An 11,831-nucleotide genomic window follows, 5' to 3' on the forward strand; every position below is an offset into this window, starting at 1 on the left:
AATGGCCTCCTCTGAAAGATGGTAATAATGGCTGGCCTTTACTGAGCAGCCATCACCAGCCATTGTCATGACAGCTGGTTAAGATTGGACAGTGCACCTGACAGCAGCAAATGGGTTTTAGAAAGTGCGCTGTGAAGTTGCAACTTGTATATTAAGCGATAGCACTGTTTCTAATATTTTTCACTTCTCATACTAAATTTTCTATTACAAAATTTCATTTAATAAATATAAATATGTGGCAATCAAAAATTTAATTTAAAATTTTAATTCAAAAATATTATCTAAATTTTTAGGTAAAAATTTTATAATAAATATTAACATATAGCAATCGAAAATATTATCTGAAAAACTTATCAAAATTAAAGTAAAATGAATAGTATTTGCCCTTGCCCTTTAGGGTAGAACCAAAAAAACCAAAGCTGCCACTATTCACGTGAATAGTGTCAAACATTGCCTTACCCTTGCCTTTCGGGGTGAAGGTACTCTTAGGTCGAAGTTGGACTTCCTTTAAAGTTTAATTAACATATTTAAAAGTAAATAATTAACTATCGTTATACCATTGACATATGTCAAGTTTTTAAAAAGGTGGTGATGGTACATCTTGGGTTAAAGTGATGAGTAAAAATGCTTCCGTAATCAATTACATTCTGCTAGTGTTCCACTTGACAGCACGACATGACATGCAAGTTTTTCTCCAAAAGTTATTGTCTTGGGGCCACAAAGAAGAAAATAAAGAAATTATTGGGAAGAAAATCATGTCTAGATAATGTGAGAAAAATATGTTTACTAGAAGCATACAAGCACCAAACGCAGCAAGAAACATGGGAACAACTAATTTCACGATTAACACACTCTTAAGCAATTGGGATACTCCCCAAGAATAAGTGGGGAAAAAAATTTGACTTCCTATATAATAGGATTTCAACAACTTATTTTGAAAATGTAAAGACAACAATAATTCTTAACATAGAAAGCACTTTGAATACAGTAGCAATAGTGTCTCCCACTAGAAATTGGGGAAGTGACATCAATTTGTGCTCAAGTTCAATTGCAATCATTATCCTTGGAAGAGGAAGCCATTGACGGTCATACCCCCGTCAGCGCAAATAGTCTGCCCAGTTATGTAAGAAGCTGCAGGGAGGCATAGAAATGACACGAGGGCTGCTACCTCTTCCGGCTCTCCCGGCCGTCCTAGCGGGGTTCGAGAGTTGACAGCATTTGAAAATTGTTCATTATTCAGAAACTGCATGTATAAAGTAGAGATTGATAAGTTTTATGTACCTATACACATATGCATGTACGTCGTTAGAAAAAAAAAAACCTAAAGTCTAGAGTAGACTCAAATTTGAATAAATAATATACCGATACACCTGAAAACTCGAAAATTAATAATCTTACATCAACAGAAAGGGATGTTTTGATGAACCAAGGTGCAACGCTGTTGACCCTTATGTTATCTTTGCCCCACTCACAAGCAAAGGATCTTGCCAATTGGTTTACTGCACCTGAAGCATAATTACCAAAAGAACAGTCTCAACCTTCGCTTCATATACATAATTAACACGAAAAATTTGAAAGGAAACTTCAAAAAGATAATTTGAAAATAATAATAATAGTAATAAGGTAAGGGGGTCAAATTGATACCTTTGGTGGCAGCATATATGCTTCCAATCCCTGCAACTGAGACCGATCCAGCAACAGAAGAGATAAAAACAATGTTACCAGCTCCTGCAGCTTTCAAAAGAGGATGTGCGAGTTGGGACAAATGGTAAGAGGATTCAAGATTGGTACTCGTAACAAATGCGAAATCTTCTGCTGTGCAATCGAGTGTTGCTTTTGCTTCTGTAGTTCCCACATTGTTTATCTACAGCCACATATTTTTGGAAGAGGGTGTTCATTTTAGAACAACTCTAGAATATCATGATTTTCCATTTTAGGTGTAGTTTCTAATAAGAATATATTTAAGAAAATTAAAAAAGCTTTTTATAACAATATATTTTCCCTTGGTACTCGCATTTTTTCTTAGAGTAATCTTACGCTTATCATATTTTCATCTCACATTTATATACCACATGATGTGACATGTCCATGTCATATACCACGTCAATTAAATCAATGAAGTATATTTTAATAAAGATAAAAAAAAAGCTGTTAGTTGAGGTTCTACCCCAAAATCAACATGTGGTTGTTGGGCTTTCACATTTAAGCAACCCGCTTTGATACCATGAAAGAAATTGAGATTACATTCCAAAATCAATTGGCAATAGAGGGGAGTAGCCCAACTCTTTATAAACCTCGGCTAGATCTCTAAACTTTTCAATGTGAGACAAACACTCTCAACATGCCCTACATGTGTGTCAAATTTTCAAGCACTTGACCATAAATGCTTCTTAAAAAAGCAGTTCCAAACGAGTATATATATAAACTAAATTTCATTTTTGGTTTAAATTAAAAGATTTGTAGATTCACTTGTATATAAATGGAGTACTTACAAGGATATTAAGTTTCCCGTTAAACTGTGATGAGACTTCGTTTATGAGCTCATGTCGTTGGGCTCTTGATGAAAGATCACAAACGGAACCAGTGACTTGATGAAAACCCTTGGTCTTCCATTGATTCAAGCAGTCATTGAGCTGGTTTTGGTTCCGAGCACAAGTATGTACAGATGCACCTAGACCCGACAATTCCTCCACAATAGCATGCCTAATTAGAACAACATATGGAACTAGTAAATTGCCAAACATCAGTGAATATACAAAACTATATCATATATCTCAATACATTTTATAATATATAAAACGTTGAGCAAGAGAAAAGTTAGTGTTTTCTGGGATTGTCGAAATACATTAGATGCTTATGTTTAAAGAAAAGTTGAACTTTAATGTCTTAATATATAAGAAATTAGTGTTCGTTTAGTAGACTGTTCAACAACATTAGATGCTTATGCTTAACGTAAACCCGAGCCTTAACCTCTTAGTAATGCATGCATGTTACAAAATTATCTTTTTGATCAGAAAACACTCATGGATTAGATTGCAAACATAAGTTAGCTAAGAAATTGAAAGAGATGGCTAACCCCATTCCTTTGGTTCCACCAGTGACAAGAGCAGTCATTCCTTGAAGAGACCATCTACGACTGATATCTGCCTTAGCCATCTCTCTCTCTCTCTCTCTTTCACTCACTCCCATCCATCCATCCATCAGCTTCTTATATAAGAAACAAAATCTGCCTTCAATATTTTATTTTGATCTGCGTGACAATATTGATTGCTTTGATGTGCACATGCATTGACAGAAATAAGATAAAATAAAATAATATTCGTATTAAAGAAAACCAAAATGTAAAAAGCATGGACATTTAATTAAAATAATTAGTTTGAATATACAATTTAGAATGATTACAGCGCAACACTAACATTCTGACATCTAGGGCACCGGCTAGTATTTTAAATTATAATAATGCAATAGATTATTGAGATTAAAGGACACAAGAAAAGAGAAGACGGTTCCGCTACACCGCAGGCAATGCGTCAGTGTCAGGTCAGGCGTTAAAAATAAAAAGACCATTGGGGCCATAAACACATTTCAAAAGTATTAATTTAGAAATGGAGAGATATTTTTGGTAATCTGTACAAAATCAATGTGATTTGTGAGGTGTACAAAATCCACGTGATTCATGCCTAAACAGGTGCTTTTCGCATGACTATAGTTTGGTGCCTTCTTGAGCATGATTAATTTAAAAATAATAATACTTTGTGTTAGTTCCCACATTGTTTGGCTACGTCCACACATTATTGTTGGCAAGGATTAAGCCCAAAGTTGAAGACATATATGGTAGAATTGATGCACAATATATTGATTGACATAACATTAACTTTAATAAATAAAAACATAATAATTTTTTCGGTGTGATTATCATAATATTACGTGTTTTAATCGATAAAAAGATGTCTTACAAATTACAATGATGTTAAGTATTCCATTATATATAAACTTTTTTCTTTAGTTTTTTTAAAAAAACACCAAATCACAGATTGAGTTGAATCAGTGACTTGGAAACCTGTTCTTCTCCCATTGGCTCAAGTAGTCATTAAGTTAATGTGTTCCTTTAAAAAAAAAAAAAAAAATTGAGGTTGAGGACAACAATGAACACTCTCAGTTGATAGTTCTTGCTTCGATTATAAAAGTAGGGGTAGTGGGAAAACCAAATGAAGTAGCCACATGGCACATACGTGGTAGGAAATAGAATTATGCTACTTTGATTTCACTTGATTTGGCCATCCCAGAGTCCCAGGGGAATTAATTTCTTCCACTTAAAAAAAAAAAAAACTAGATCCCATTTTGTCTTAAATTTGATTTAGTGAGCATTTCATTTCATTAATTATGTCATAAAAAAAAACTTAATACAAAAGTGCTACATATAACTCTTTATTTAGTAATGTGTTTTTTATTTATTACACAATTGATATTAAGATGGAGAGATTCGAACACATGACCTTAAAATATAGAAGTTCAATTTTTTTTTACCATTGATGATAAATAGAAAAATCAATCGCATGCGTGTGATGTGTACAATCTCTAACAATGAATAAATTAAGAAGATAATAATTCGTAATAATTAGGAATATGCTTCAAGGTGTACATCATTACAAAAGGTACATCCAATAATTATATAACATGGATAGCCCATCTTACTTAGTGTGACAGCATTATTTAGTTTAATATTCCACAGTTGTCATCATGTGCATGATAAGATGATATATTAATTTAAATAAAATGGCATTGGTTATCAACGACCACAATATCTAGGGTAATCTTCTTTGTAAACAACCCATATCTTCTGATTCACATATTTATTTTATAAATTCGAGAATATTATATATATACTTGAGATTGGGTAGGACAATTTCGACAATCTTCTAAAGAATTGAACATACTTAAAAAAATATATATATGCGATAACATATTTTATTTTTGAAAACATAAAAAATAACATTTTAAATATTTAATATTGGATATTACTTGCCTCTTTTCTGATAAAGAGATACTCAGAGAGCTTCCATTGAGGGATTCCTCAAATACTTATTTGAGGGACACCCCTTGTAGGCTCCACTCCGGATTGTATTTCACTAATCCAAACCGTCTATTTTGTAGATACTCATTCAAAGATCATCTCTACAAAAAATTACTTGAATCCGATATCATGTGACCACTCAATTGAGTTATTGAAATTTTAGTACTTTTCTTAAAGTACTGTGTTCATTGATTTTGTAAGACACAATTGGATGTCGAAACGGTTTCCGATTTGTCTAATTTTTTGTAAGGATGATCTATGAATGAATACCTAAAAAATAGATGGTTTGGATTATTGGGAAAAGAATTGTAGGGTACCCTAAAGGGCGTCCCTCAAATAAAATTATTTGAGGGATCCCTCAATAGAAGGGGACTGAAGAGATACTTATTATTTTTATGAATCATAGTTTGATACATATATAAAAATAATTCATTAAAAATAGTACAAAAGAAAAATTTATGCACACATATCACACTATCGCTAACGAATTATGCCCCTACATTCACATAAGTAAAAATCTATAGATTTTTTTCTTTGATGAGTTTGTCTCATTACTGATTTTTGTGGCAAATTGTCAACAGGTAGATACCATAAGGAAGGATTAATTAGCCAAACGTCTGGAGACAGAATTTTTTTATAAGCATAATCATAAACATTAACTTTAATAAATAAAATCATAGCATTAACTATAATAAAATTAGTCACTAAAGTTCGCTTTTGATAAACCCTTCTCGTTCGGCTTTTGATATCAAAGGCCGCACCAGTAACTTAGAAACCTTTCTTCTTCCATTGGCTCAAGAAGTCACTAAAGTTCAACTTCATTTCCAAGACAATTATGCATCGTTGTACCTAGCTCTCCAAATTCTTCTACTACAGCAAACCTAAGTACGTATATACAGTGATGGACCCATAAATCTTACCTTATAGGGTCATAGTGTAAAAGTTTTAATTTTTTTTTTTAAGATTTAAATAACATTGAAAATGAAACAATAATAGATTCATTCATAATTCATGTCAAAAACAACATTACAAGCTACAATTGTCCACGACAAGATTTCAAATTTGAGAACGTAGCATTTTCAATACAAGCAAAAATATCCTTTTCAACATAAACAAGCAAGCTATCGAACTCAAAACATCAATGGCCTCCATATAAAACCACAAACAAGAGCATATTATGAGATGGATGAGAGGAGCTTCCGAACTCAAAAGACAAGGAAACCAGAGAGACCTCTAGCTTCTCCTACTACTAGCAAGCACACAAATCACATAAATATTTTTTTCATGGTCCTTGGAAGAGGAGGCCATTGACAGTGAAACCTCCATCGACGCAGATAGTTTGGCCCGTTATGTAAGACGCTGCAGGGAAGCATAGAAATGCCACTAAGGCAGACACCTCTTTTGGCTCTCCAGTCCGTCCTAAAGGGCATCGAGAGTTGACAGCCTCCAAAAATTTTTGGTTACTCAGAAGCTGCAAGTAATGAAGAGACCATAGAGAAGATGAATGCACATGTTACGTGTGGGGAAAGTTCGAATTTAAATGTGCAGTTACTGATTAATAGTTTAACAACATAACATAACATGTTAGAAAATTTTAAAAACACGATCATATGGAAATTTTTGAAAGGATCTTACAGGCTCAGTGAGGGGAGTTCTGATGAACCAAGGTGCAACACTGTTGGTCCTTATGTTGTCTTTTGCCCACTCACATGCCAAGTTTTTGGCCAATTGGTTCATTGCTCCTGAAATAGAGTGCAGAGAAGAGTCACAATCTTCAACTTTCAGAACACAATTATAATTCTATTTTAATTTTAAAATGCAAAAACTATGTGCAAAGGAAAAGACCTTTTGTGGCAGCATATATACTAGCCGTCCCAAGTGATACAACGCCAGCAACAGAAGACATAAAAATAATGTTCCCAGCTCCTGAAGCTTTCAAAAGAGGATGTGCAAGTTGGGAAAAATGGTAAGCAGATTCAAGATTGGTACTCATAATAAATGAGTAATCTTCAGTTGTGTTCTCGATTGCTGGTTTTATTTCGGCAGTTCCCACGTTGTTTACCTACAGCCAAAGTCCAAGAGTAGTTTAAAACATAAAATGAAGGTTTTATATTCATAATTGGGAAACAAAAACCACCCTTATTTAATCGGGCCGGACTTGTATTGCGTTAGGGCCGACTGGTCCATTTAACACCTCTACTTCCAACATTAGAAAGAGAAATAATACTAAATCATGAGTTAGCTAGTACAGTTACATATATATAATTACTTCATATCCTTGGAAATTTTTTACCGCCAATATGTTTTAACCATGCCATAAATTATACAAAAATTTAAGGCTCAATCGGTTTAACGGATAAGCGGATCACACTTACAAGGATGTTTAGTTTGCCGTGAAATAGTGATGAGACCTTGTTTATAAGCTCTTCTCGTTGAGCTTTTGAGACTACATCACATACCGAACCAGTGACTTGATCAAAACCCTTCATTTTCCATTGGCTCAAGCAGTCGTTAAGCTGAACTTCATTACGAGAACAGGTATGTATAGTTGCACCTAGCCCCGCCAATTCCTCCACAATAGCATACCTAAAAACAACACATATATGCAGTACTATTTACACTAAACTAATTACTATAAGCATTCGTTTCGCAATACAAGTTTGGCAAGAAAATAATACCCTATTACACTCTTATACGTATGTGTGTGTGTATATATATGCATGATATTACAAGTTTTTGTTTTTTGATGAGGAAGCACTTATCAGAGTGAATCTTCTGGTCCCGAAAAATAAAAGAACACTTTCAGATTGCAAGCATAAAGGAAGAAAGCGCTAACCCAATTCCTTTGGTTCCACCAGTGACAAGAGCAGTCATTCCGTGAAGAGACCATCTACTATCCTTGCCATTGCTATTTGCCTGCGCCATCTATTGAGGCTGCTACTGATATTTCAAATTGGTTTTATATATATTTATTCAGAAATTTGAAGAGAATATTGAAGATATATATTAAGTAGAAACTAGAGGAGACTTGTTAGTCTTGCACTGCTTTACACTTTTTTATAGGTCTAAAGAAGCACAATGCTTCTCTTGTACACATAATACCTATCAACCACGCGCTAAGGTATTTGTAGAAAGTTTTGTCGTAGTTGGAATTTGATCAAGCCTAGCAGTCATCGAATACAAAACAAAAGGAATAATTTTTTTAAAAAAACTTTTTTTTATTAAGAGGGACGATAATATACTAAGCTCATACACATTACACAAATGCTAGGATTCGAACTCAGGATCTTGTCTAAAGGAGCAATTACTCCAAATCACCATACTAATAGGTCCTTTGCAAAATAAAAGCAATAATAAAGGAGAAGAAAGCTGAACAAAAACAGAGGAAGTACTTGTGTACTAGATCTTTGAGCAACAGGAGATAAAAACATTGTTACCAGCTCCTGAAGGTTAATAATGTTATCTTGGTTTCTCTCTCCTTACCAAAAAGACACAAAAAATTAAACCTTTTATAACTTGCTTGATGCGACCATATCAAACCCATTTAAGGGATCCAACCATATCTAACAAAAATATCATCGATTTTAACTAATTAATAACAAATGGGCCAGGGAATTATACGAATTATTTAGTTGAGAGAATAATAGAGCATTAAATAATAGGCCGGCTCAAACGTGCATGCTGATTTTGGTTCCAACTAATATATATATAGCTAAATTACTTTTTAATTTTTTGTAGTACAAGCGATAGTCTAAAAACTACAAAAGATTTGCAGATATACTCCATTCAGGTTCTAACTAATATATTGCTAAACTACTTTTTTGTTTTTTAGTACAAGCGATAGTCTAAAATTACAGGAAATAAAACATCAAAAGATTTGTAAATACACTCCATGATCTCCCACAAGTATTATAACACAGCCAATTGAGCACTTTTGAACATTGTATATTGTATACTGGCTAAACAATGGAACATATATGATATGAACTTACAAGGACGTTAAGTTTTCCTTTAAACTGTGATGAAACTTCGTTTATTAGCTCCTGTCGTTGGGCTCTTGACGACCGATCACAGACTGAACTAGTGACTTCATGAAAACCCAATCTCCCATTGAATATTCAAGCAGTCATTGAGCTGGTTTTGGTTCCGAGCACAAGTATGTACAGATGCACCTAGTCCCGACAATTCCTCCACAATAGAATACCTTATCACTGTTAAGCTATATCAGCTTATCAAACATATAATGTAATCTTGTATATTGAATCAAGAGCAGAGAGAGAGAATAGAGAGAGTAGCTAGAGAGAGAAGCTAGACAGAAGAACAATATGATATATTTTCTTAATCAATCAGTAATTAAATGAGAAAGTCTTCTATATAGCTACATATAACAAACAAACTAACTACTACAGTAAGATTATGACAAGTGTCACAATCTAAAGCACTATACTCTAACATCCCCCCTCAAGCATGAGATTGCAGCAATGAGTTCTGAAAAGAAGACCACTCAACCCCTTTGTAAGAATATCAGCAAATTGCTCTTGGGAAGACACAAACTGCACAGAGAGTTGTTTCTGTGATACTCTTTCGCGAACAAAATGTACGTCAATTTCTATGTGTTTGGTCTTTTGATGCTGAACAAGATTAAAAGATAAGGTACTGGCTGAGAGATTGTCACAAAAGAGGATAGGTACACTGGGCAGTGGAATGTCTAGAAATGCTAATAATTGTTTGATCCAATCCAATTCAGTTGAGGTAAATGATAAAGCTTGATATTTAGCTTCGGTTGATGATCTAGAAATAGTTTGTTGCTTCTTAGAGGACCACGAAATTGGATTGTTACCCAAAAATACCACAAAACCAGTAGTAGCTCTTCTGTCATTAGGGCCTCCTGCCCAATTAACATCACTAAAGGCCTTTAACTGTAAATGTCCTCTAGTATATGAGATACCAAACTGCATTGTGCCCTTTAGATATTGTAATATACGTTTAACTGCAGTAAAATGGGACACCATTGGATTCTGCATAAACTGACAGACTTGGTGCACAGAAAAGGCAATATCTAGCCTTGTGAAAGTTAAGTATTGTAGAGCCCTTACAATACTTCTATACAACTTAGGATTGGAATAAGGTTCCCCATCCTCTTTGAGTAAACGGTTATAAGGAAGACATGGTGTATCATATGGTTTTGCTTCAAACATTTCAAATTTAACCAATAGATCCGCAACATATTTGGTTTGTGACAGAAACAAACCAGTGGCAGTTTTAGTGATTTGAATCCCTAAGAAATAGTGGAGCAACCCTAAATCCTTGATATCAAATTCAGTACTAAGAGCACTAATAACTTGTGTAATTGCACCAGAAGCACTGCCAGTTATAATGATGTCATCCACATAGAGGAGCAAAACCACAATCTCATGACCAACATGCTTAACAAACAATGAGGAGTTAAAGTATGTGTTTTCAAAACCCAAAGAAGGAAGAAACTGAGTAAACCGGTCATTCCATGCCCTAGGAGCCTGTTTGAGCCCATATAGGGATTTATGCAGTTTACACACGAGATGAGGATGAGTTGGATCTTCAAAACCAGGAGGTTAAGACATGTAGACCTCCTCTTGTAGGATGCCATGCAAAAATGCATTTTTGACATCTAATTGTTGAAGAGGCCAATTGAAATGGGCAGCAAGAGCAAGAACTAACCTGATTGTTGTAGGCTTCACTGCAGGGCTAAAAGTCTCCCCATAATTCAATCTAGGTTCTTGACTAAAACCCTTAGCAACTAACCGTGCTTTATGGCTGGCAATAGACCTATATAAGTGTCTCTTAATCTTGAAAATCCATTTACATCCAACGAGGTTCTTGTTTGCTGGCAATTGAACTAGACTCCAAGTGCCTTGAGTATGTAAAGCATTAACTTCTCCGTTCATGGCCTGTAACCACACAGGGACTTTGATTGCAGACTTGTAACTAACTGGTTCAACCAAGGACATATCAGTTCCCCCAGAGTCCTGAACACTTGCTAAGATAGCCTTCTTTTTAATAATCCTACTCTTGCTTCTAGTTTGCATGGGATGCAGATTGAGTGGAGGAATGGACAACACTACTTGTAAAGTATCAGGAGTAAAATCATGTCAGGTGCCACAGGGATATGAGGAGGCTGGAATTGGAGCAGCAATATGGGCTGAGAACTTGGAGAAACTTCAGGAAAATCGGAGGCAAAATGTGTTAAGGATACTGAGTCAGGTATATGTGATGGTGCAGGTGTAGGGATACTAGAAGTTGGAGGAGTAGAATCATGAATGGATGTGACAACTATATTCTCGGTAGTAACAATAGGCATAGGACAATTGGAACTTGGACATGATTGTGTTGATGTGAATGTGTTTGAATGTGTAGGCAATAAGTTTGTGTAGGGAAAATGGCGTTCAGCAAAGATAACATGCCTAGAGACAAACACTCTCTTTGTAGGCATATGACAACACAAATAGCCTTTATATTTGGTGGCCCACTAAACACACATTTTGTAGTTTTGGCCTGCAATTTAGTGCTATTATATGGTTTGAGTAGAGGAAAACAGGCGCATCCAAAAATTCTAAGGTGAGCAAGGGTTGGATATGTCCCAAATAACATCTCAAAAGGAGATTTGTTATGAAGAACAGCAATAGCATACGATTGATTAGATATATGGCTGTGTGACAAGCATAGACCAGAACTGAGATGGCAATTTAGCTATTTGTAATAAATGATAGTGGTTTCATGA

At 34.7% G+C, this 11,831-nt stretch overlaps 2 protein-coding genes across 5 annotated transcripts in view; both read right to left on the bottom strand.

Annotated features, from left to right (window-relative positions):
• LOC18772667 (tropinone reductase homolog At1g07440) lies at positions 742–3,183 on the bottom strand. Its single transcript, XM_007206672.2, has 5 exons — positions 3,077–3,183; positions 2,493–2,703; positions 1,645–1,864; positions 1,399–1,505; positions 742–1,243 (listed from the first exon to the last, which is right to left on the bottom strand). Exons 1-5 carry the CDS (start codon positions 3,154–3,156, stop codon positions 1,058–1,060), a joined length of 804 nt encoding a protein of 267 aa, XP_007206734.1. The 5' UTR covers positions 3,157–3,183; the 3' UTR covers positions 742–1,057.
• LOC18773649 (tropinone reductase homolog At2g29150) overlaps positions 6,052–11,831 on the bottom strand; it is a 7,048-nt gene continuing 1,268 nt past the window's right edge. Inside the window, exons 3-8 of one of the 4 annotated variants that reach the window (XM_020565459.1) lie at positions 9,067–9,278; positions 7,911–8,014; positions 7,450–7,660; positions 6,920–7,136; positions 6,710–6,816; positions 6,052–6,545 (exon numbers count right to left, since the gene is read on the bottom strand). In XM_020565459.1, the coding sequence (XP_020421048.1) occupies positions 6,357–6,545; positions 6,710–6,816; positions 6,920–7,136; positions 7,450–7,660; positions 7,911–7,999 (813 nt within the window). In that variant the 5' untranslated portion in view covers positions 8,000–8,014; positions 9,067–9,278 and the 3' untranslated portion in view covers positions 6,052–6,356. Of the gene's footprint in view, positions 6,546–6,709; positions 6,817–6,919; positions 7,137–7,449; positions 7,664–7,910; positions 9,020–9,066; positions 9,286–11,831 lie in introns of those variants that run through there. The other 3 variants (XM_020565458.1, XM_007205656.2, XM_020565460.1) reach the window with 3 other exon arrangements.

Source organism: Prunus persica, chromosome G6 (genome assembly GCF_000346465.2).
Source record: "Prunus persica cultivar Lovell chromosome G6, Prunus_persica_NCBIv2, whole genome shotgun sequence".
Lineage (NCBI taxonomy): Eukaryota > Viridiplantae > Streptophyta > Magnoliopsida > Rosales > Rosaceae > Prunus > Prunus persica.

Bases quoted from the DNA above. Each gene is read 5' to 3' on its own strand.
- LOC18772667 (XM_007206672.2), bottom strand. From the start codon at position 3,156: ATGGCTAAGGCAGATATCAGTCGTAGATGGTCTCTTCAAGGAATGACT. The intron at 2,704-3,076 runs GTTAGCCATCTC...TGTTCTAATTAG, and splicing joins GGTGGAACCAAAGGAATGGG to GCATGCTATTGTGGAGGAAT. The intron at 1,244-1,398 runs GTAAGATTATTA...TTATACATGCAG, and splicing joins AAACATCCCTTTCTGTTGAT to TTTCTGAATAATGAACAATT.